This window comes from Brassica napus, chromosome C5 (assembly GCF_020379485.1).
Source record: "Brassica napus cultivar Da-Ae chromosome C5, Da-Ae, whole genome shotgun sequence".
Classification (NCBI taxonomy): Eukaryota; Viridiplantae; Streptophyta; class Magnoliopsida; order Brassicales; family Brassicaceae; genus Brassica; species Brassica napus.
In genome coordinates, this window is record NC_063448.1 from 3,083,560 (window position 1) to 3,104,603 (window position 21,044).

Consider the following 21,044-nt stretch of genomic DNA (forward strand, 5'->3'; position numbering starts at 1 on the left):
ACTAAAGAAAGAAGCTCACCCAAACACCATGAAACTGAAGCCTTGCCTACAGAACTTCTCCATGAACACTCACGGGAGAAGTCACAAACAGCAAACAACCACTGAACATATTACCCTTACCAAAAAGACTGCTAAGTCACAACCATGAAAACGCTCTCCCTTGCCCTATCAAGCTCACACCAACTTGTCGGTACACCAAACACTCAAACAACCGGCAAAACTAGTCCTATCCATAGAAGAACCAGACACTCACCAACGATGAAAATTCAGAGTACCAAAACATATCGAAGATGGATCTCTTTAGAATCAGGAAGCAAAGAGAAAACTAGATCGGGAAGAGAAGGTAGCTTCCGACGTCGGAAAAACCAACGCCGGAGCAAAACACAAAGACCACCTACTGTAACTTTTGAGAGAAAAAGGACGGAGGAGAGAGATGTTTTTATCTTTTTTTTGTTTTCTTGTTTTAATTGATTTTCTTAGACCATCTGTAACCGTGGATTCGGTAAAGAATCTTTAAAAATTCACTTTTTTATTTTTTTTATTATTATTTATTTTTTAACCAAAAAAAAAAAGATAACCAATGGCAAGTCGCCACTTAACAGCGGGATCTGCAAACAGTGACAATATTTCTCACGGATTGATTCTTATATAAGGATAAGAAAAGACTAATCCTTAATATAGTGTGGAACCCATCAAATTTTTTATAATTTTTTACCTAGGTTTTGGAGCTAAGAGGCTCCATTTCAGATGCCCTTAATCAATGTGGCGGTAACTGGTAAATTTCATCGGTTAAAAAAAAAGAACTAGAGGCTTGTAAGAAGAGTACGTTTTTTTTTTTTGAAACACAAGAAGAGTACGTTTATTCCGACGAATCCAGAAACTTATCGCTTACAAGATTGTTATGAAGAAGAAGAAGAACTACATACTCAACTTTTAAGTGATATCTCTCTTTAAAATGAACTCAAAACAATTTCTTCTTAATTAGTGTTCTCTTTTAATTTGGTTCTCAGTACATAAAACTAAGAGATTAACATGAGACTAGGTTTAACCAAGCTCAAATTGAGTGAACAACAACTTCGGATTAATTAAATATGCCATGCTGGTAAGTAAAATTTCACGGGACGCCCGTTTTGCCGTTGAAGCGGTCTAGCATTCGTATTAGATTGCTGCAGCAGAGAAACAAACAGTTTTATATTAGACTATCTTTCTTAGAAATGAAAGCAACGAACTGTCACATGATCACAATATGTATTATACATTGTCACATCTTCTAACTGTTAGTTTAAAAAAAAAGAGAAGATTCGAGTCACTCACATCGTGTACAGACACGCGAAGCAAGTTCAACTGTTCCAATGTCACAGTCCTCATCTGAATTTTTTTTGGAAATGTATTATAAAACCAAATAGAATAAAAGGAACTTTGTGTGTATTAATAATCACTACAATACACATTAATTACGCATTGGTGAGAGCAATATACAAATAAACAAACACGTAAGGTCTATATACAAAAACTACATAGTTTTAAACATATATAGGAAATAAACTAGTGATTACCTCTCTAGAAATGGACCAAGTAACGTTTTCAGAACATGGAGGAGTTGTAAGTGATCCTAAATATCTGTAATAGAATTTTGTTTTGAAATTGACTGCTCTAGGATCAATCAAACTGACAAAATCCTCGGACTCATGTGCATCAGTTATCCTCTTCAATTGTCTTTCCAACTACAAAAAAAAAACATAGAACAAATATACAAGTCGGTAGTTCTATAGAAGCAATTGATTTATTAGGTTAGCTATAAGGGGGTTGAGACTGCAATACCGAAAGGAGAAAAGAGTCAGGTCGTCCCAAGCTGTACAAGAACGCCACAACGGCGAAGCGTCCATCTTTGCTCTGATGAACCATGTGTTCCTCGAGAACAAACCTATGTATGAACATGTTGGGTTTTTCCCTCATTAGCCCAAGACCCAAGAAGCCCAAGAAGAAGAAGAAATATCTAGAGAAAAATGGAGAAGGATGAAGAAGTGTGTAGAAAAGGAAGTGTGTAGAAGATGAAGTGTGTAAAAGATGAAGTGTGTAGAACTAACTTGTAGTCTCCACTTACTAGTATAAATAGGGGTGCTTAGCACCATTTGTAATCATCCAAGAATCAAGAAAAACAAAGAGAGAAAATATTTGTAAGAGAGAGTTTCCAAAAACAAAATCTTTGTAGTAAACCCTTTCCTAAATATTAAGAGTCTTCTTCTTAAATTTTCTAGTTGTCTAATACCATCTTCATCTCATCGATATTGGATAATTTTCCCAACAGCTGGTATCAGAGCAAGGTTACCGTTATCTTTGAAGAAGTGAAGATGGAGGCCACCGTTACCTTTGAAGGTGACATGTTCAAGCTCACGACGGACAACTTCTCTTATTGGAAACCGATGATGGAAGATCACCTTTATTGTAAGGATTTGCATGAGCCCATCATCATGAAGGATAAGCCGGAAGGAAAGGATGATAAAGCATGGGAGATTCTTAATAGAAAGGCGGTTGCCGTAATCCGTAAGTATGTCGACCGATCTCTTTTTGAACATGTCTCTACCTACACAAATGCTTTTGAATTATGGACAAAACTTGAATCCATGATTCAAAAGAAAACACCTCGAAACAAAGCTCTTCTTGTTCGACGGTTGGTAAAGTTGGAGTACAAGGATGGCCAGAGCATGATGGAGCACTTGAACAATTTCAAGGGGATTGTAAATCAGCTTAACAAAGTTGATATGAAGGTTGAAGACGAAATGCAAGCCCTTTTACTCCTCAGTTCACTGCCGGAGAGTTGGGACACACTAGTTGTCACTCTAAGCAATTCAGCACCGGAGGGAAAGCTTACCATGGACACCGTCACTGATAGCCTTCTAAACGAAGAAGTTCGCAGGAAGGAACGAGGTTCGAGTTCATATTCAGAAGCTAACATTGTTGATAGACGAGGTAGAGAAGAGACTCGTGGTCAAAACCGAAGCAGAGGACGAGACCAATCTCGAGGAAGATCCAAGTCACGTCCGAGAGTTACTTGCTATTACTGTGGCAAACAGGGTCACATGAAGTCGGAATGTCGGTTTTTCAAGAAAGACAAACAAGCTGGTAATATCAAACCAGACCGGTTCAATCCTACAAAGAAGCATGAAGAAAAGACTACCACCATTGTGGAAGACCAGAGCGAAGAATTATATCTCGTTGGAGAATGTAATCTTAGCTCTGATGATAGCTCATGGATCGTTGATTCTGGTGCTTCTTTTCACGTCACCCCTCATGGAAGCTTCTTCACAACCTATCAAAGTGGTGACTTTGGTAATGTTCAAATGGGAAATCAAGGAAGAAGCAAGATCATTGGAAAGGGGGATGTTATTCTTACATCAAACACTGGATGTAAGATAGTTCTCAAGGATGTGAGACATGTTCCCGACATGCGACTCAATCTCATATCAACCGGAAAGCTCGATGATGTCGGCTTGGACAGTCATTTTGGTGGTGGCAAATGGAAGTTAACCAAAGGAAGTTTGATCATGGCTCGAGGAAGAAAAGAAGGCTCATTATACGTGACTCAAGCCAAGCTTTGCAAGGAAGAAGTAAACGTTGCAAGTGATGACATCGATATATGGCACCGAAGACTCGGGCATATGAGTGAGAAAGGTTTAAGTATACTTTCTAGCAAGAAACTTCTTCCTGATATGAAAGGTATTTCTCTCTCACCATGTCATGATTGCTTAGCCGGAAAACAACATAGGGTCGCTTTCCGAAGATCATCTACGCCTATGAGAAGAAAGCATATTCTTGATCTTGTGCATACTGACGTATGCTCCATGTCCGAGAAATCCAATGGAGGGGCATCATATTTCGTCACCTTTATTGATGACCATTCAAGGAAGGTATGGGTATACCTTTTGAAGTCAAAAGATCAAGTTCTTGATGCTTTCAAGGAGTTTGTAGCCCAAGCAGAGCGAAGTACGGGTCAAAAACTCAAGTGTGTTCGATCTGACAATGGTGGAGAGTACCGAGGTCCCTTTGAAGCGTTTTGCAAAGCTCATGGAATCAGGATGGAGAAGACACCACCAAAGACGCCACAACTGAACGGGCTAGCTGAAAGAATGAATCGAACGATCACAGAAAGAGTTCGGTGCATGCTCTCTCACGCTAAACTACCCAAACCATTTTGGGGAGAAGCCATAAAGACTGCAGTGGACGTCATAAATCTTACACCATCAGTTCCTTTGGAAGGCGATGTCCCGGAGGAAGTTTGGTCGGGTAAGAAGGTCTCTTACAACCATTTGAAGGTGTTCGGTTGCAGAACGTTTGTCCATATACCTAAGGATGAACGAGCCAAGCTAGACTCTAAGACTAAAGAGTGCATTTATCTTGGATCACCAAAAGACGAATTCGGCTATCGGCTTTGGGATCCGGTTAACAGAAAAGTTATCCGGAGCAGAGATGTTGTTTTCTTCGAAGATCAAACAATCGAAGACATCAACAAATCAAAGAAACCAAAGCTAAGGGTTGTAAGGAATGAAGATTCTCATAAGCCTCAAGATCATGAACAAGTGATTGGAGATGATGGCGAAGGGGATCCAATCATGGATCCGAATGGTGATGAAGGTGAAGAAGAAGTTCAAGTGGAGCCAGAGGAAGAACATGAGCCAAGAAGGTCTGGAAGAGAGACAAGACCATCTGTAAGATATTATCGAGATGAGTACGTTAATCTTACAGATGAAGGGGAGCCTCAAAGCTATGAGGAGGCCATAGGAGACACCCATAAAGATAAGTGGGTTGAAGCTATGCAAGATGAAATGCAATCCTTGCATGATAATCACACTTATGAGCTGATGAAGCTACCAAAAGGAAAGAGAGCCTTGAAGAACAAGTGGGTGTATAGGTTGAAGTATGAAGATAGAAGCTCAAATCCAAGATACAAAGCTCGATTGGTTGTGAAAGGATTCAACCAAAAGAAAGGCATAGATTTTGAAGAAATATTCTCTCCAGTGGTGAAGATGTCCTCTATCCGAGTGGTTCTTGGTCTAGCAGCAGTTCTAGACTTGGAGATTGAACAACTCGATGTCAAGACGGCCTTTCTACATGGTGAACTCGAGGAGGAGATCTATATGGAGCAACCTGAAGGATTCAAGGTTCCAGGAAAAGAAGACTTGGTGTGCCGATTAAAGAAGAGTCTTTACGGTCTCAAGCAAGCCCCAAGACAATGGTATAAGAAGTTTGACTCCTTCATGGTGGATCACAACTTCAAGAAAACCAAGAACGATCATTGCGTTTTTATAAAGAGGTACGAAAGCGGCGACTTTCTCATATTATTACTCTATGTTGACGATATGTTGATTGTGGGCCAAGATCGCAACAAAATAGCCGCATTGAAGAATGACCTAGGAGAGTCCTTTGCAATGAAAGATTTGGGGCAAGCGAGACAGATTCTTGGAATGAAAATCACTCGGGATAGACCAAAGAAGCTTTTGTGGTTATCCCAAGAACGATATGTTGAAAGGGTGTTGGAGAGATTCAACATGAATAAGGCAAAGCCAGTGAACACTCCACTTGGTGGACATTTCAAGTTATGTTCGGAGCAAAGTCCAACAAGTGAGAAAGAGAAAGAAGAAATGAAGACTACCCCATATGCATCAGCAGTAGGCAGTCTCATGTATGCTATGGTGTGCACCAGACCGGACATTGCCTATGCAGTAGGAGTTGTGAGTCGCTTTCTAGCGAATCCAGGAAAGGAGCATTGGAAAGCAGTTAAGTGGATCCTACGCTATCTACGAGGCACAACGAAGAAGTGTCTATGTTTTGGCAATGGAAAATTGGAGCTGAACGGTTACACCGATGCAGATTGGGCTGGTGATAAAGATTCAAGGAAATCGACATCAGGCTTTGTTACTACCTTTGCAGGGGGAGCTGTTTCATGGCAGTCGAAGCTACAAAAGTGTGTTGCCTTATCCACCACGGAAGCGGAGTACATCGCAGCAACGGAAGCGTGCAAGGAGATGCTATGGATGAAGAACTTCTTGCTTGAGTTGGGAGTAAAGCAAGACAAGTACAACATGCTATGTGACAACCAAAGTGCTATTCACCTAGCAAAGAATCCAACATTTCACTCTCGCTCGAAGCACATCGACATTCGGCATCATTGGATACGAGAAGTTCTTGAAGAGAAGCTCATACATCTCACAAAGGTACACACCGACAAAAACTGGTCAGACTTTATGACCAAGGTATTACCGCTGAAGAAGTTTGAAGATTGCTGCAAAGGCACTGGGATGGCAACGGTTTCGGGCTAAATCGGGAAGGGGGAGATTTGTTGGGTTTTTCCCTCATTAGCCCAAGACCCAAGAAGCCCAAGAAGAAGAAGAAATATCTAGAGAAAAATGGAGAAGGATGAAGAAGTGTGTAGAAAAGGAAGTGTGTAGAAGATGAAGTGTGTAGAAGATGAAGTGTGTAGAACTAACTTGTAGTCTCCACTTACTAGTATAAATAGGGGTGCTTAGCACCATTTGTAATCATCCAAGAATCAAGAAAAACAAAGAGAGAAAATATTTGTAAGAGAGAGTTTCCAAAAACAAAATCTTTGTAGTAAACCCTTTCCTAAATATTAAGAGTCTTCTTCTTAAATTTTCTAGTTGTCTAATACCATCTTCATCTCATCGATATTGGATAATTTTCCCAACAGAACATTATTCAATCATTGCATGCGTGCTATCACATCAAATAAGCCCTCGAGACATGTATACTTTTTTTAACAGTGACATAACCATTCTCACAAATATGATTACAGTATAATAAACATGTACACGAGTAGAGAAACCTTTTGCCGTTGATGGTGTGTTCGGAAGGAGAGTGCCAATGAAGCTGTTGAAGCTGATATACGGTACCATTGATAGTTATACCTATACCTGCATTCCCTCCTTCAAATTCCAACTACCACATTAACAAAAAAAAAATTATTGTATATATGACTCAAAAATATAACAAATATATATTGGAAAATATAATATTAGTTGATTATTACCATGATATCATGGCCTCTGTTCTTAATGGTGGCATTAGAAGGTAAATAATGGCCGCGTAACGGTCCAAGATTATGATCAATGAAGACTCTTTTGTCCGTAAGATCAATAGGTGACTGCATCGTGCCGTTTCCACACATTTTCCATTCTGGCTTTAGTGTTCCCCATTTCTCTGGCCCCTTCTCTCCTCCCTTCTCGTAGCTAAACTCCGTTTCGTCCTCTACGAATCATATGAAAGATGAATGTGCTTATCAGTGTGTTTCATGTCATGTTCAACGTAAGATTAAGATTTCTCAAAAACACACCAAACTTTTCGAGGTAAGCTATATATATACTGATAAACATTTAAAGATGATTTAATTAAGAATAGCGCTTACCAACTTCTCCATGGTCTGGTGAACTCGAGACAGTGGTGATAGAGATGACGATAAGGAAAACGATGCATACAATCGATGGTCTCTTCATTGTCTTATGTTATGTGTAAACCAGGGAGTGAAATACTGAAAGAAGATTAAACAACTTTAGGGGGCTATATGGTGATAAACAATTGTATTTGTTCTCTTTTATTTCTCTCAGTCAATATATCAGATTTTAAATGCCTTTATTTGCTCCTGACTGCACCTTAATTTTCTCTAGTTTCCTTTATGTTTCTTTTGGTTTTGGTAATTTAATAAAGTTTATAATTCTATAAAGGGGTAGGATATCTTTGTGTGTGTTAGTATCATGCATTTATGGAGATATATAATCTTGGTGTGATTCACCGAACAAGTTGAATGACTCTAAAAAACAGATCGTGTGTCGAATTTTTACTAGCTTCTAGTTATTACATGTGTTAATTATTCATACTTTTACATTCTACAATCTAATAAGAGTAGCTTAGGAATAAACAAATAGGAGTAGTTTTAATTTTTAATTTTCTATTTAAACTCATCGTGAGCAGGTAAGTGTCGTTATGAAAATTCTACAGAGTAACAAGAGTAGTTTTAAGAAATAAAACAAGATTTTGACGCAGGACATTAAAGGGCGGAATTAATTTTGGTTGAAAAGAATAATGTCATTATTTAAATATTGGATATTATTTCTTGTAAAACTTGTGTGCATGATTTATTTAAATTATTTTCGTATGTGTGTTAAATTTTTGGATTTTGAAAAAAATAATCATCAAAGTGTAATTTTGTAAGCTTTATTCAGTGTCCATTCCCGACCTGGTTCCGCGGTCTAAATGATAAATCCGGTGACCCGCAATTAAACCGATAAACCAAGTGATTTGAATATAATCCGGTTCGGATTTAGTGAAAACCACATTAATTTAAAACCCGATAAAACTTGATAAAAACCCAAAAATCCGCCATTAACATGTGACTCGACACTGGTTGATCCGGTCAAAACCAAAAAAATCTGACAATATTTTTTAAAAACGTCTCATATACTTTTAATATTATATAAAATTGAATAAATTATTTGTAGAACGTTTAAAATGAAACTGATTTTAATCCTCATTGTTATCCACTGATCTGTACTAAAATGTTTAACATTGGAGAGGCCAGTAATTTTCATTATAGATGTCATTATAGAATTTTCGATAAATAGAATGAGTAATATTGCCTTTTTGTGATCAGAAGATTTTGAACAAACAAATATTCATTGTATAACTTAGCTCAACAAATATTCATTGTCATTTTAAAAAAAAAAAATATTCATTGTATAAATGAATATAGGAAATATAAGATGTTATATTTTTTTGTTAGGTAACAGCTTGATCGAGGGTCAAATGGATCATATATTAGTTGTCAACCTTGATTCTGATATGTATTAGTTGCTAGATATTCATTCTGTTAAGATTTACAACCCGAATTTATTTTCAAAGCTTATATAGGAAATAGGAGATTTGGAACAAACTAAATATAATTGAATAAAACGAATATATGAAACATAAGATATTATATTTTTTTGTTAAGTAACAATTTTAAAGAATTTCTTGGAATAGTTTTATAGATAGTTTTGTTCAAAAAAGAAGGTTTCATAGATAGTTTAGTTTTGAAATTTTTGTTAACATGGTTAATATTTTGAGTCTAAAAAGGGATTGAGTAGCTATCTTTTAATTATAGATCGATATACTGTTCAAATTAATTATTGATATTTTAATAAATAAAATCAAATCATGGAATAGTTTTATAGGTAATTTATTTTTCTAATATTTGTTAACATGGTTTATATTTGGAGTTTAAATAGGGACTGTGTAACTGTCTTTTTGATTATAGATCCATATATTGTTCAAATTTTCAAATAAATCTTTTTAAGAAATAATAAAATGGTGCATTCGTTTATATTATGATTTTTGTAAGTTAATTTGTATTTGTATATTGAAAATTCAAAGTAATTAGATATATCCAATATCTAAAGTTCCAATATCTACGATAATCTTTTGTTTTGATTAAAAATGGGATATTCACATATATTATTATTATATAACACCAGTATATTCTAATGTAAGATGTTTCTTAAAACAAAAGAAGTTTATAGAATTTCTTGTAAATTATATTCATAATTTTTTAAAAAGCGTAATTATACTAATGATTTTTTAAAAAGGGATTTTATATTTTATCTAAAAAAATCACATGGTATGCAAAACAATACTATACTCTCCCTATCATGTGGTTAGTCGGAAGATTGATGCAAGAGAAAGAAAAGAAAAAAAATGAAACCAACGTGAAAAAAATAGATGTTAAAGCCAAACCATACCGAGAAGATAGAAAAATTTAGTTCGGGCTAAGATGTATATACCAGCCGGTGGCTTCAATAGTGAGATCAGTTTTCTCCTTCAACTTGACTAAAAGCTTTGATTGATTCGTCTCTGCTCATAGCACGTGAATAATCAGCAACCATAACTCCTTATTTGAAAATAAAAACTTCACCATCAGTACAACTTCTTTTTAAAACCCGTCTAACTAAAACCCAAAGAAAAAGCAAAATCATCCACCCACACGGCTTAGCAGATGAACACAAACAAAACTCATAAAAATAAAACTCACATATGTTGTTTGGGGAAGATCAGAAGAGGGCACAATAGATATCCCATCAAGCATGTCGTTGCCTTTTTTTATAGAAATTGTTGTAATCATATTGGTTAATATATAACCATCGGTGCTGCGATTTTAAAATGAAACCCATAAAAATCTGTCTTTCACCAATCTGTTAACGAATGATCAAGCTCTCAGTTTGTGTTTGTTTGTCCAAAATATGATGAAGTAATTAAGTGGTAATATATTTATTTATGGTAAATAGAATATTCGATTGGTTGTTACAAATAATTTTCCAATTCTTTTTATTTAATTTAAAAGACAATGACATAGCTACGTAAATACTTGTAAGAAAGAAGAGTGCCTCAAAAAATGATCTTCTGTTTTAATAGTATAGATAGATAGATTCAAAATATGAAGGAGTAATTAAGTCGTAATATATTTATTTATGGTAAATAGAATATTCTATTGGTTGTTACAAATAATTTTCCAATTCTTTTTATTTAATTTAAAAGACAATGACATGACTATGTAAATACTTGTAAAACAGAAGAGTACCTCAAAAAATGATCTTCTGTTTTAGTATAGATAGATAGATTCAAAATATGATGGAGTAATTAAGTGGTACTATATTTATTTATGGTAAATAGAATATTCGATTGGTTGTTACAAATAATTTTCCAATTCTTTTTATTTAATTTAAAAGACAATGACATGGCTATCTAAATACTTGTAAAACAGAAGAGTACCTCAAAAAATGATCTTCTGTTTTTATAGTATAAATAGATTAGTGGTGTCAAAATGAGCTAGCTAGCTCGCTCAACTCAACTCAACTCAACTCAGCTCACAGTGAGCTCGGTGAGCTCGGCTCTTTCATGAGCTAGCTCACAGCAGCTCATTTATTATATGAGCTTCGTTATGTAAACTCGAACTCAGATCATGTAAATCATGAGTTAAATGAACTAACTCGTGATTTAAATAAAAATAATAATTATAAAATAAAATAGTGATAGAATAACTTCTATAATATTGTTCAAATTTAAAAATTAAAAAATCCAAAATATAAATATTACATACTAAATAAAAACCAACACATGACAAAAAAACACCTAATATAAATTAAATTAAAGCAAAACCAATGATCCAAATCCCTATTTTTCGTGAGAGTCTTGAGCCAATTCATCTTCAATGTCTTATATGTATGTTTTACATTTAAATTTTAGAAAATAAATATGATTAATATAGATATTATCTTTTAAGAAGATTTGGTTTGACATTTTAATTTTAGAAGATAAATATGATAAATATAGAAATTATCTTTTTTACGTAAAAAAATAGAAATTATCCAAATATAATATATATAAAATATATTATATATTATTGTAAGTATAAAATGAACAAGCTCATGAGTCAGCTCATGTTCATTAAAGATTGTTCATATAACTCGTGATCTAATTTAGGGTCGATCATTAAACTCATTTATTGAGCTTAAAATATAAAAATCGTGCTCATGAAATAACGAGCTGAGCTGAGCCAGATCATGAATTATAACTCATTTTGACACCCCTAGTATAGATAGATAGATTCAATTTAAACTCTCTGTTATAAGGTAAGTGTAGTTATGAAGATTCTAATCGACTTTGATTAACAGAGATTGCTAAATTATTTTAACTTGACCATATTAATCTAGTTGAGAAGGAAACTAGTTACTACAGAATCAATTCCATTTTGTATGAATATCAAACTTTCCAAACGTTAAAAAAACTTTTTTAATTAGTTTATCTCATGAAAAATAAATACTACACAAAGTAAAAGAACCAAGGCGTAAGTCAAACAGTTGACTTACCCAAAAAAGATTCCTCAAAGCTCTTTCTTTACATGTATACGCTTACATCAGTAAATCTTCTTAGAGTTTACCATCTTTTCTATTTACTTAACGTGTTCTTTTACCAGTAGTCACAGCAAGAACACACACCATCCCTGAAATGGTGGAACCGAGTTCTGTCTCTTGCAACAATCTCCCTATTGTATATCTTTGATATAAGCTTTGTCGCCTCATGACAGTTTCTGCACACTCTTAGATTCTTCACTACTGTAAGTTTAGTCCCAGGTTTCGTACTGATCAACCCAAATGCAATAGCTAGCTTCTCGCTGTGATGCCTCAACGCGCCTTCTTTCCATTCTTCTTCCATCTCCTGCAACACTTCAGAAGTATCCGGAACAAACCCTGCTTCCTCCAGTAGCACATCCATCTCTTCTAACATACGGTAGATTTCTCTACTCTGCGGATGGAGCTTATCCCCAATGATGAACTCATGGACCACAGAGTCTATTTCGATGGAGCTGCAACCAGGAACTTTCTTCATACCTTTACCATTAAGAACCTCTCGTATTCTTGCTACATCTTCCCATCTTCCTGCTGTGGCGTATATGTTTGATAGAAGAACATAAGAACCTGAGTTTTCAGGCTCAATCTCCATGAGCTTCTGTGCAAATGATTCCGCCAGTTCAAGATTCCCATGCATCTTGCAAGCTTTGAGAAGAGAGCACCAAATCACTCCATCTGGCTCCATTGGCATCATGTGTATAATTTCTTCGGCTTCTTTGAATAGACCCGCATGACCTAGAAGATCAATCATGCACCCGTAGTGCTCTAGTTTCGGGGTTATATTGTAGTCCTGTGTCACTGATTTAAAAATGTGACGTCCAAGGTCTAACAAACCGGAATGGCTACAAGCAGACAACAAACCAACAAGGGTGATATCGTCTGGCTCAATACCGTTCTTTCTCATTCTTGAGAAAAGATCAAAGGCTGCATTGGCTCTCCCGTGCATCGCAAATCCAAATATCATTGCGTTCCAAGACGACAAGCTTTTATGCATCATGCTGTTGAACACTTGGTGTGCTGCTTCTATGTCTCCACATTTGGCATACATGTCGATGAGGCTGGTCCGGAGAGCAGAACCATTTGTAACACCCTTTAGTCTCTTGTCGATGTACACATGAATCCATCTCCCAATATCTATGGCTCCAAGGTGTGCACAAGCAGGAAGAACACTTAGCATTGTCACATCGTTTGGACTTTCACCTGATCTCAGCATCTCTTGAAACAACAACAACGCTTCTTTGTAAAGATTCATATGCGTGTAACCACCGATCAAAGTATTCCATGAAACTACATCCTTGCACGACAACCCCTCGAACAGACCAGATGCTATCTCCACGTCACCACATTTTGAGTACAAACCGATGAAAGCGTTAACAATCTTGAGACTTGAACCAAAGCCATGATGATCATCAACCAATGTATGTATTTCACGACCCAATTCAATACTACCAGACTGAGCACAAGCAGAAAGTACACTGACCAATGTACCCTCGTCTGGCCTAACGTTCGTCCTCATCATCTCTTTAAACAACTCTAACGCTTCTTCATAACCACAGTTTTCCACGTACCCTGTAATCATCGCGTTCCAAGACACCACGTCTCTCTCAGTAATTCCATCGAACACCTTCCGTGCGCTTCGAACATCGCCTCTGGACGCATAACCCGTGATCAAAGCTGTGCAGGAAACCACGTCTCGTTGAGAACTTGTATCGAACACCTTACGTGCATCTTCCAATCTACCGTTTCTCGCGTACATAGAGATCAGAGAAGTGTGCGCATATCGATCAAGCTCACACCCAAGCTTCATAACCTGCGCGTGGATCTGTCTCCCTTCCTCGAAAGTCTTCGACTTTGCGCAAGATTTCAATAGAAACGGAAACGTGTAGGCGTTAGGAACATGCCCGAGCGAAACCATACGAACATACATCTCCAGAGGCGAAACAAGGTCCGAACTCGACGCGAGCCCACGAAGCATCGTGTTCCAAATCAAAAGGTTCGGCTCCTGGATCGTTTCGAAGACAGATACCGCGTAAGGAAGACCGTCGAAGTGTGGAGAAACAACGCAGAGCTCGAGGAGCTTGCTGAGAGCGTAGTTGGTGTTGTGGAGCCCCGTTTTGACCATCTGAGCGTGGGTTTCGCGGAGAGATTGGTGGGTTCTGCAATTGGAGAGGAGGGAAAGAGAAGGGTGGGTTCGAAGAATGTCGTAGGGAGGATCAGAGGAAGAAGGAAGGAAGTGAAATGGGTAAGAAGAGGGAACTGCGAGAGGAGGAGGATAAGAGAGCGCCATCACTCTTATGATACTCATCGCATCTAACGGATATTTAAACTACCCGCCAAAAGATCTTCGTGGGCCTTATTGGGCTCTTTTGACAAATACTTTATTTTAGCTCATGTTTAGGTTTCTTGTTGGGCCATATTAGCAACGATTTGGTAGTCGTTATCATAAAAGCAAGATTAACATGATTATTTTTCGTAGACGATAAACAAATACTCATCAAAAACAGTGTAGGAACTAGTGAAACCATTATTTTGGTGTTTATATAAAGAATTAAAGATTGTAAGAACTTGTATTGTGTCTTCTTTAACTAAACTCTTGGTCTGTATAAGTGAACCATGCGCTTGTTTATTGGTTGAACCGGCCTCGCATTGGTCAGGGAGTCCTGTTAAATATTAATCAAAAATAATGAAGAGGATATGATTGTATGTTCGACGACAAAACATCATGGTCTTGTCTTATCATATTTGCGCACTATAGACTTATATCTTGACTTTAGAAATATGCAATTGAGAATCTCAGTTTGAGAGCAAACATAAGTTAATGATGTTAAATGATATATTTAAAGAATACGACATACATACTTTCGTTGTTAAAGTGTGAAATGATGAGAGGAAAAAACAAAACTTACATCGTGCACAGCCACACGGAGAAGCCTCACTTGTTCTCTTGTCACGGTCCTAATCTGAAAATTTTAAGGAAGCAAACACTGCTATTAACCAATAACCATGCAATACAATAAACATGAAGTTTTGAAAATGGATAAGTTTTAAAGGTTACCTTTCTAACGACACTCCAAGTTACGTTCTGGGTACAAGGAGGAGTGGTAAGTGAACCTATGTATCTGTAATATTTTCTGCTTCCGATCTTAATTTGTTTCGGATCAATCATCCTTACATGTTTCTCTGCGTCATCCAGATCAGTAATAGCCTCTAATTCCTTCTCCAACTAGCACAAACCAAAAAAAATAAATAAATAGAACAATTACTACTAGTACTATAGGTAATAATTAAAAATAATAGGTAGTAAGTTTTTCATTTTGTGTACCGATCTGATAAAAGTATCAGCTCTTCCGATCTTGTACAAGACAGTCACAACAGCCATTCTCCCATTCTTGCCTTCGTGAACCATATGCAGCTCAAGTGCAAACCTGTTTGCATGATGCAGATTTCGTATATTAAATATATGCAAGTGTCATATATATCAAATTCTATTAATATATTATACTTTAACAGTTACAGATGATATTTCCAAGACGTTTGGTGTAGTATTTGTTTCACTCAAGATGAATTGGTTACCTTCTTCCATTGACCGTATGCTCAGAAGGAGAGTGCCAGTGAAGCTGTTGGAGTTCATAGTGAAAACCATTGATCTTAATACTTCCTGCTCCATCTTTAAATTTTAGCTGTTCAACAATATCAACAAAATAATAAAAAAATTGGTTTTTAAAAGGTTACAACTATTAACAAGTCGAAACACATAAAACCTAGGTTTACGTGTTTTGCTAGTTGTATGGATAGAAACTCAACAAAATCAATGAAAGGCATGTGCGCAAACAGAAAATAGCTGGGTCTCCAGAGTATTTATATATATACCATAATGTCATGGCCTCTGTTCTTGATAGTGGCATTGGAAGGTTCATAGTCTCTAATAAGCCGTCCAAGATGAGAAACAATCTTAACTCTCTCGTTCATCAGATCAATGGGAGATTGTAACTCTCCTTTTCCACACATCTCCCATTCCGGTTTAATTTCGCCCCATCTCTCTGGCCCCTTATCATCGTTCTTCTTGTAGTTAAACTCGTGTTCGTCCTCTACATATCACCAATAAAAAATATTCAAGATTGTCATAAACTCAATTTAGAAGTATATAGAAATATAGAATAAAATAGAAAACCTCAAAGCTTCCTTACCAACTTCTCCATGACTTGTAGCAGCAGTCGAAAACGAAAAGAGGGTGAAAATGATAAACACAAAGAAGATGCATTGGATTGGTGAGCTCTCCATCTCTTGTTTTGTCTTGTTGAGGAGGGAAAGAGAAGAGAATGAGTTTTAACGTTTAAATTGTAAGACAAGTTAGTACATATTGAGCTTGGTTGAGAAGCACATGCAACTATAAATACTTGTTGAGACAGACGATTTTGTCCGGATATGTTACTAGTCCACAATTATAAAAGAATAATTTTGACTAACAGAGATTGCTAAATTATTCTAACTTGAGCAAATTAATCTAGTCGAGAAGGAAACTAGTTATTACCAAATCAATTCCATTTTGTATAAATATCAAACTTTCCAAATTTTAAATGATAATTACATGTGTTATTGTGAAAATTCTACAGTGCAATAAGAGTAGTTTTGAGAAATAAATTTCTATCTGTGATAAGGCAAGTGCAGTTATGAAGATTCTAATTTACTTTGACTAACAGGGACTGCTAAATTATTGTAACTTGAGCAAATTAATCTAGTTGAGAAGGAAACTAGTTACTACAAAAATCAATTCCATTTTGTATAGATATCAAACTTTCCAAACGTAAAATAATAATTAATTAGTTTATTTTCCGAAAAAAAAAAATTCCACAAAAGTAAAAGAACCCAAAAAGATTCCCAAAAGCTATTTCTTGAGAGGGACATTTGCCAAAAACAACCTAAATATTCAAGTCAAACCTAAAAGTGTATCTCACTTTCAGTCAAATGCAAAACCAACCAGAACCTGGTTGTGAAAGTATTATTTAATCCTTATGACCAAACAAAAAAACAGAAATATATTTTATGTTTCTATTCTTCGGAAGTCTACACGTAATAAAAGAAGTCTACATATATATAGACTTCCTACGAAGTCTACCTTATAGATTTATTTTGTAGTCTACACTCTAATTTGATCTAATAATTTAATTTTGAAAATGTATAAAAATAATTATTGTGATATTTTTAATTAATCATCAATATAATGGATAATATGAAGTAAATAAATTAAAATTTCATATAATTGAACAATTTTGAAGAATGTATACTAATTTGATTATCATGTGTTAGGCAATGTTCATAGTTTATAAACAAAAGGTTCTAACATATTATGTCTTTTAGTGGTTGATTTCATAGGGTTAGATTTTAGATTTTATTTTTATTTTGTTTTATTAACTTAAATCTGCATATTAATGTTTGGTAGTTTATATTTTGTATAATTGAGACTTTTTGATTATCAAACAAAACATTTAGGGTTTGAAATTTGTGGTTTAGGGTTTCGTAGACCTACAATAAAGTATATTTATTTGAAGACATCTTTTTTCAGTCTATATTCTTCAATTTTTTACAAAAAATCATTATATTTAAACTAAGTTAAGTTCCTTAAAAATAAAAAAAGTGAATATAACTATTGAAAAATAAAGAAATAAATTTAGTAAATCATATATTAAAATTATTAAAATAATAAAGGATAAATAACAATAATGAAATTATTAATAATGAAATTATTATAGTAGACTTTCAAAAATGTCTACTATGTTACAGTAAAATCTACTCCAAAATTTTAATTTTAGTAGACTTCAAAAGAAGTCTACAGCGTCGTAAATTTTAACCTAACTAGTTACATTTTTGTCTCATTATATAAACAAAATTTATACAGTCTCTCTCTAAAGTGGCAGCATAAGTTTTTAAAACTCTCTCCCTTCTCTCTAAAACTATTTCCCTTCTCTCTAAAATTCTCTTCATTCTTTCAAAAACTCTCTCATTTCTCTTATTTCTCTCTAAAATTTCCTCAAGTCTTTCTCGCAATGTTATCTTGTCATTTTAGATATTATGATTCATGGTTTTCATCTTCTCCTTTAAAAAATGTAAGTTTTTGATCTATAGATTTTAAATGTGTATTTTTATGTTATTTATTTCTCACAATTTTTTTTTTGTAGGTATTATCACTCATGGATTTCATTTCTCCTCTAAAAATGTAAGTTTTAGATTAATAGATTTTAAGTATGTATTTATATGTTTATATTCTAATTTAATTTATAGATCATGCTTTGTGCATTAATTTGCTACTAGTTTATCTTATAAATTCTATTTTGTAAAGTATTTTCAGATTTAAAATTATTTTCACATTTCAAAATGTATAGATTTTTTCAGATCTGAAAATTATCAGACAGTGTAGACTTCTAAAGAAGTTTACTAAAGCTAGTAGACTTCGTATGAAGTTTACTAAACCACAAAGTTTAAGCAGACTTCATTGGAAACTTACAAAAATATGACTTTAATTTTTTCTTTGTTTTTTAATAATTTTATCTTATTTTGCAGGTATTTTCTTCAATAGTTGTTCTCTTCTCCTCCCAAAAATATAAGGTTTACATCTATACATTTTAAATATGTGTTCTAGTATTTATATTTAAATAAAGTTACATATTCAAATTCTATGTCTTTAATTATTACTATTTTGTCTATTAAATTATATATTTTTTAAGTTTTTTAGAATTTAACTTATTTTATATTTTTTAATATATATATTTTTCAGATCTAATTTCTTTTTGATAGAGTATACTTCAAAGTCTACTAGCCTTGAATTTTAAGCATATTTCATTACAAGTTTACACAATATGATTTTAATTTTTATCTTATTTTTCAAAATTTTATCTTATTTTGCAGGTATTCTCTTCCGAAGTTTTCAAATCATCTTCCCAAAAATGTAAGCTTTACATATATTCATTATAAAATATTTTGTGTTTGTAATGAACTAAATTTATAGATTCATACTTTATGTTTTTTATTTGTTACAAGGATGGCAAAAAAAACTATTTTTGAAATAACTTCCAAAACAAAGCATTTTCAAATTTTCTAAATGTACACTTTTAGATATGAAAACTTTCCATTAGTGTAGACTTCAACTAAAGTCTACTAAACAATAACTTTACGTAGACTTAATAAAAAGTCTACTAAAATATGATTTAATTTTTTATCTTATGTTTTTCTCATAACACTATCTTATTTTGCATGTATTTTTTTCAAGACTTTATTTGAGGCATCAAGATTATGAAAAATCAAACGTACTCAAGAATACTTATTAATATATTGCTCTGTAATAATTTCTCATAATAAAATATTAATTTTTAAATAATTGTTTAATGCATAATCTATAAAGATTGTATTCATTTTCAGTTGTGTTTCACTTGTATGATATTATTAATTTTTTGTTAGATATCAATTTTTTCACAAGATCTAATCAAACAAACAAGTAAAACCACCATATGCGAAAATAATAACTAACACACATGTGAGAAGAAGAAAATCTATACAAAATTTCCAAGAAGTTTAAAGAGTAAAACTAATAAAAAAAAATTGCAATAAGTTCCAAGTGTATAATTATAACACATTAACTTTTGAAATTCATCCAAAACCATTAAATTACTAACATACACTGTAAAATAATTAAATCATGAAAAAATATGATGAATAATACACAAATTCACTTTTAATAGAATTTACGACGTAGACTTCAACTGCAGTCTACCTTTGTAGATTTACAAAGACGTCTACACTTATTATCTAACACCAAAAATTTCTAGTTGGCTCTGGCTTGATACACAAAGGTGTACAAAATGTGTCTTAGCTAACTCGATCAAGTTCCGCACTTGTCTATCATTCGTGATATGCATATGAGGAGTATCCGGAGCCATTTGCTGTAAAATGACGTCTAGTAAGGAATATGTTTGCACCATCTTCTCGATTTTCTTGTTCAGACCATAATTTTCTAGTGCCATTTCAAGAAGTTCACCATGTATACAACCATCCGACACAAGAAACATTCTCCCTCCTTTCCGATTATTAACCACAAACTCCCGCAAAGAGCCTTTCACCACCCATTCTCCGTATACACAGGTATCTGAGCCATTTCCTGCAAAAAAATACAGGTTTACATAATCAAGGAAGAAATATTTCATGTTTCATAAAAATATAAATGAAGACTTACAAATACATCTACAATTATTAGCTAACAACATAGTCAAATCAAATGAATTATACCTTCATAATTATAACAAATTTTCTTTTTAAAATCACTCAAACCCATTAGGATTAACTAACACACACTGTCATACAAAAAAAACTAGAAAAAACTTAATGAATAATACACAAATTCACATTTTTATATATTTTTCTATGTAGATTTAATATTCAGTCCTCGAAGATGTAGACGTTCTTTTCAGTTTACCAGTGTAGACTGTCAAATAGGTCTACTCTTTGGGTTGATTTTTGCAATTGCAAATTTTACGGGTTGCTCTCTATATTTGAAAAAAAGTTGTGATTTTATACAGGTAGACTTTCATTTCAGTCTACACTTTAAAAATGTTAGTTTTTGCAATTGACCAGAATTCATCTAAGATTTAACTTTCAAAACTAGACTTCATATGCAGTCTACATGTTTGAATTTTTTTGAAAGATGTTAGTTTTGCAATTGACCAAGTTTGACTTCCAATGAGTAGATTGAAATGAACGTCTACGGGTGTGTAGACCCTCAAATCTGACGGGTTGGTTTTGCATTTGACCAAAATAAAAAAGTAGACTTTATACACAGTCTACATTTTTTTTTCTAGGATAAGAAGACTGCATATGAAGTCGACAATTTAATAATTTTTTGATTGCTTTTTAAACTTTTTGGTCAAACACAAAACTAACCTATTCAACGAAGTCAAAGTTTTGGTCAAATGCAAAACTGACATTTTATAGACTTCGTTGGCAGTCTACAGTTTGTAGACTTCTGATGAAGTTTATTTTGAAAAGTCAAAAGTTCGGTCAAATGAAAAACTAACCTCTTTTAGTTAGACGTCTTAGTAAGTCTAC

General features: G+C 34.1%; 3 protein-coding genes across 5 annotated transcripts; all 3 read right to left on the reverse strand.

The window, feature by feature from the left end:
• Positions 1-956: 956 nt before the first annotated feature.
• LOC106412464 (alpha carbonic anhydrase 5) lies at positions 957-10,259 on the reverse strand. Of its 3 annotated transcripts, none has more exons than XM_022702641.1 (9): positions 10,076-10,259; positions 9,786-9,897; positions 7,421-7,543; positions 7,046-7,263; positions 6,842-6,954; positions 1,822-1,924; positions 1,557-1,724; positions 1,315-1,368; positions 957-1,166 (listed from the first exon to the last, which is right to left on the reverse strand). In XM_022702641.1, exons 3-9 carry the CDS (start codon positions 7,506-7,508, stop codon positions 1,086-1,088), a joined length of 825 nt encoding a protein of 274 aa, XP_022558362.1. In that variant the 5' UTR covers positions 7,509-7,543; positions 9,786-9,897; positions 10,076-10,259; the 3' UTR covers positions 957-1,085. The 3 variants fall into 3 exon arrangements, with proteins under 3 accessions (XP_022558362.1, XP_022558358.1, XP_022558361.1); XM_022702637.2 differs by having other exon boundaries at positions 9,828-9,897; positions 10,076-10,242; XM_022702640.2 differs by having other exon boundaries at positions 9,828-9,934; positions 10,076-10,242.
• A 1,557-nt stretch (positions 10,260-11,816) lies between these two features.
• LOC106411844 (pentatricopeptide repeat-containing protein At1g08070, chloroplastic-like) lies at positions 11,817-14,356 on the reverse strand. The gene has a single exon (XM_013852687.3). The coding sequence runs from the start codon at positions 14,254-14,256 to the stop codon at positions 12,010-12,012; it is 2,247 nt and encodes a 748-aa protein (XP_013708141.3). The 5' UTR covers positions 14,257-14,356; the 3' UTR covers positions 11,817-12,009.
• A 148-nt stretch (positions 14,357-14,504) lies between these two features.
• LOC106414650 (alpha carbonic anhydrase 7-like) lies at positions 14,505-17,843 on the reverse strand. The gene is made up of 7 exons (XM_013855267.2): positions 16,139-17,843; positions 15,822-16,039; positions 15,525-15,631; positions 15,274-15,376; positions 15,007-15,174; positions 14,858-14,911; positions 14,505-14,611 (listed from the first exon to the last, which is right to left on the reverse strand). The coding sequence occupies exons 1-7, from the start codon at positions 16,230-16,232 to the stop codon at positions 14,537-14,539; spliced, it is 819 nt and encodes a 272-aa protein (XP_013710721.2). The 5' UTR covers positions 16,233-17,843; the 3' UTR covers positions 14,505-14,536.
• Positions 17,844-21,044: the final 3,201 nt, after the last annotated feature.

Excerpts from the sequence above, each read along its gene's own strand:
- LOC106412464 (XM_022702641.1), bottom strand. The coding sequence starts at position 7,508 with ATGAAGAGACCATCGATTGTATGCATCGTTTTCCTTATCGTCATCTCT. Across the intron at positions 1,725-1,821 it reads CTGACTCTTTTCTCCTTTCG|TTGGAAAGACAATTGAAGAG; the intron begins GTATTGCAGTCT and ends TTTTTTTTGTAG. Across the intron at positions 1,369-1,556 it reads CTTGGTCCATTTCTAGAGAG|ATGAGGACTGTGACATTGGA; the intron begins GTAATCACTAGT and ends AAAAAAATTCAG.
- LOC106411844 (XM_013852687.3), bottom strand. The coding sequence starts at position 14,256 with ATGAGTATCATAAGAGTGATGGCGCTCTCTTATCCTCCTCCTCTCGCA.
- LOC106414650 (XM_013855267.2), bottom strand. The coding sequence starts at position 16,232 with ATGGAGAGCTCACCAATCCAATGCATCTTCTTTGTGTTTATCATTTTC. Across the intron at positions 15,632-15,821 it reads ACAGAGGCCATGACATTATG|CTAAAATTTAAAGATGGAGC; the intron begins GTATATATATAA and ends ATTGTTGAACAG. Across the intron at positions 15,377-15,524 it reads CATACGGTCAATGGAAGAAG|GTTTGCACTTGAGCTGCATA; the intron begins GTAACCAATTCA and ends TCATGCAAACAG.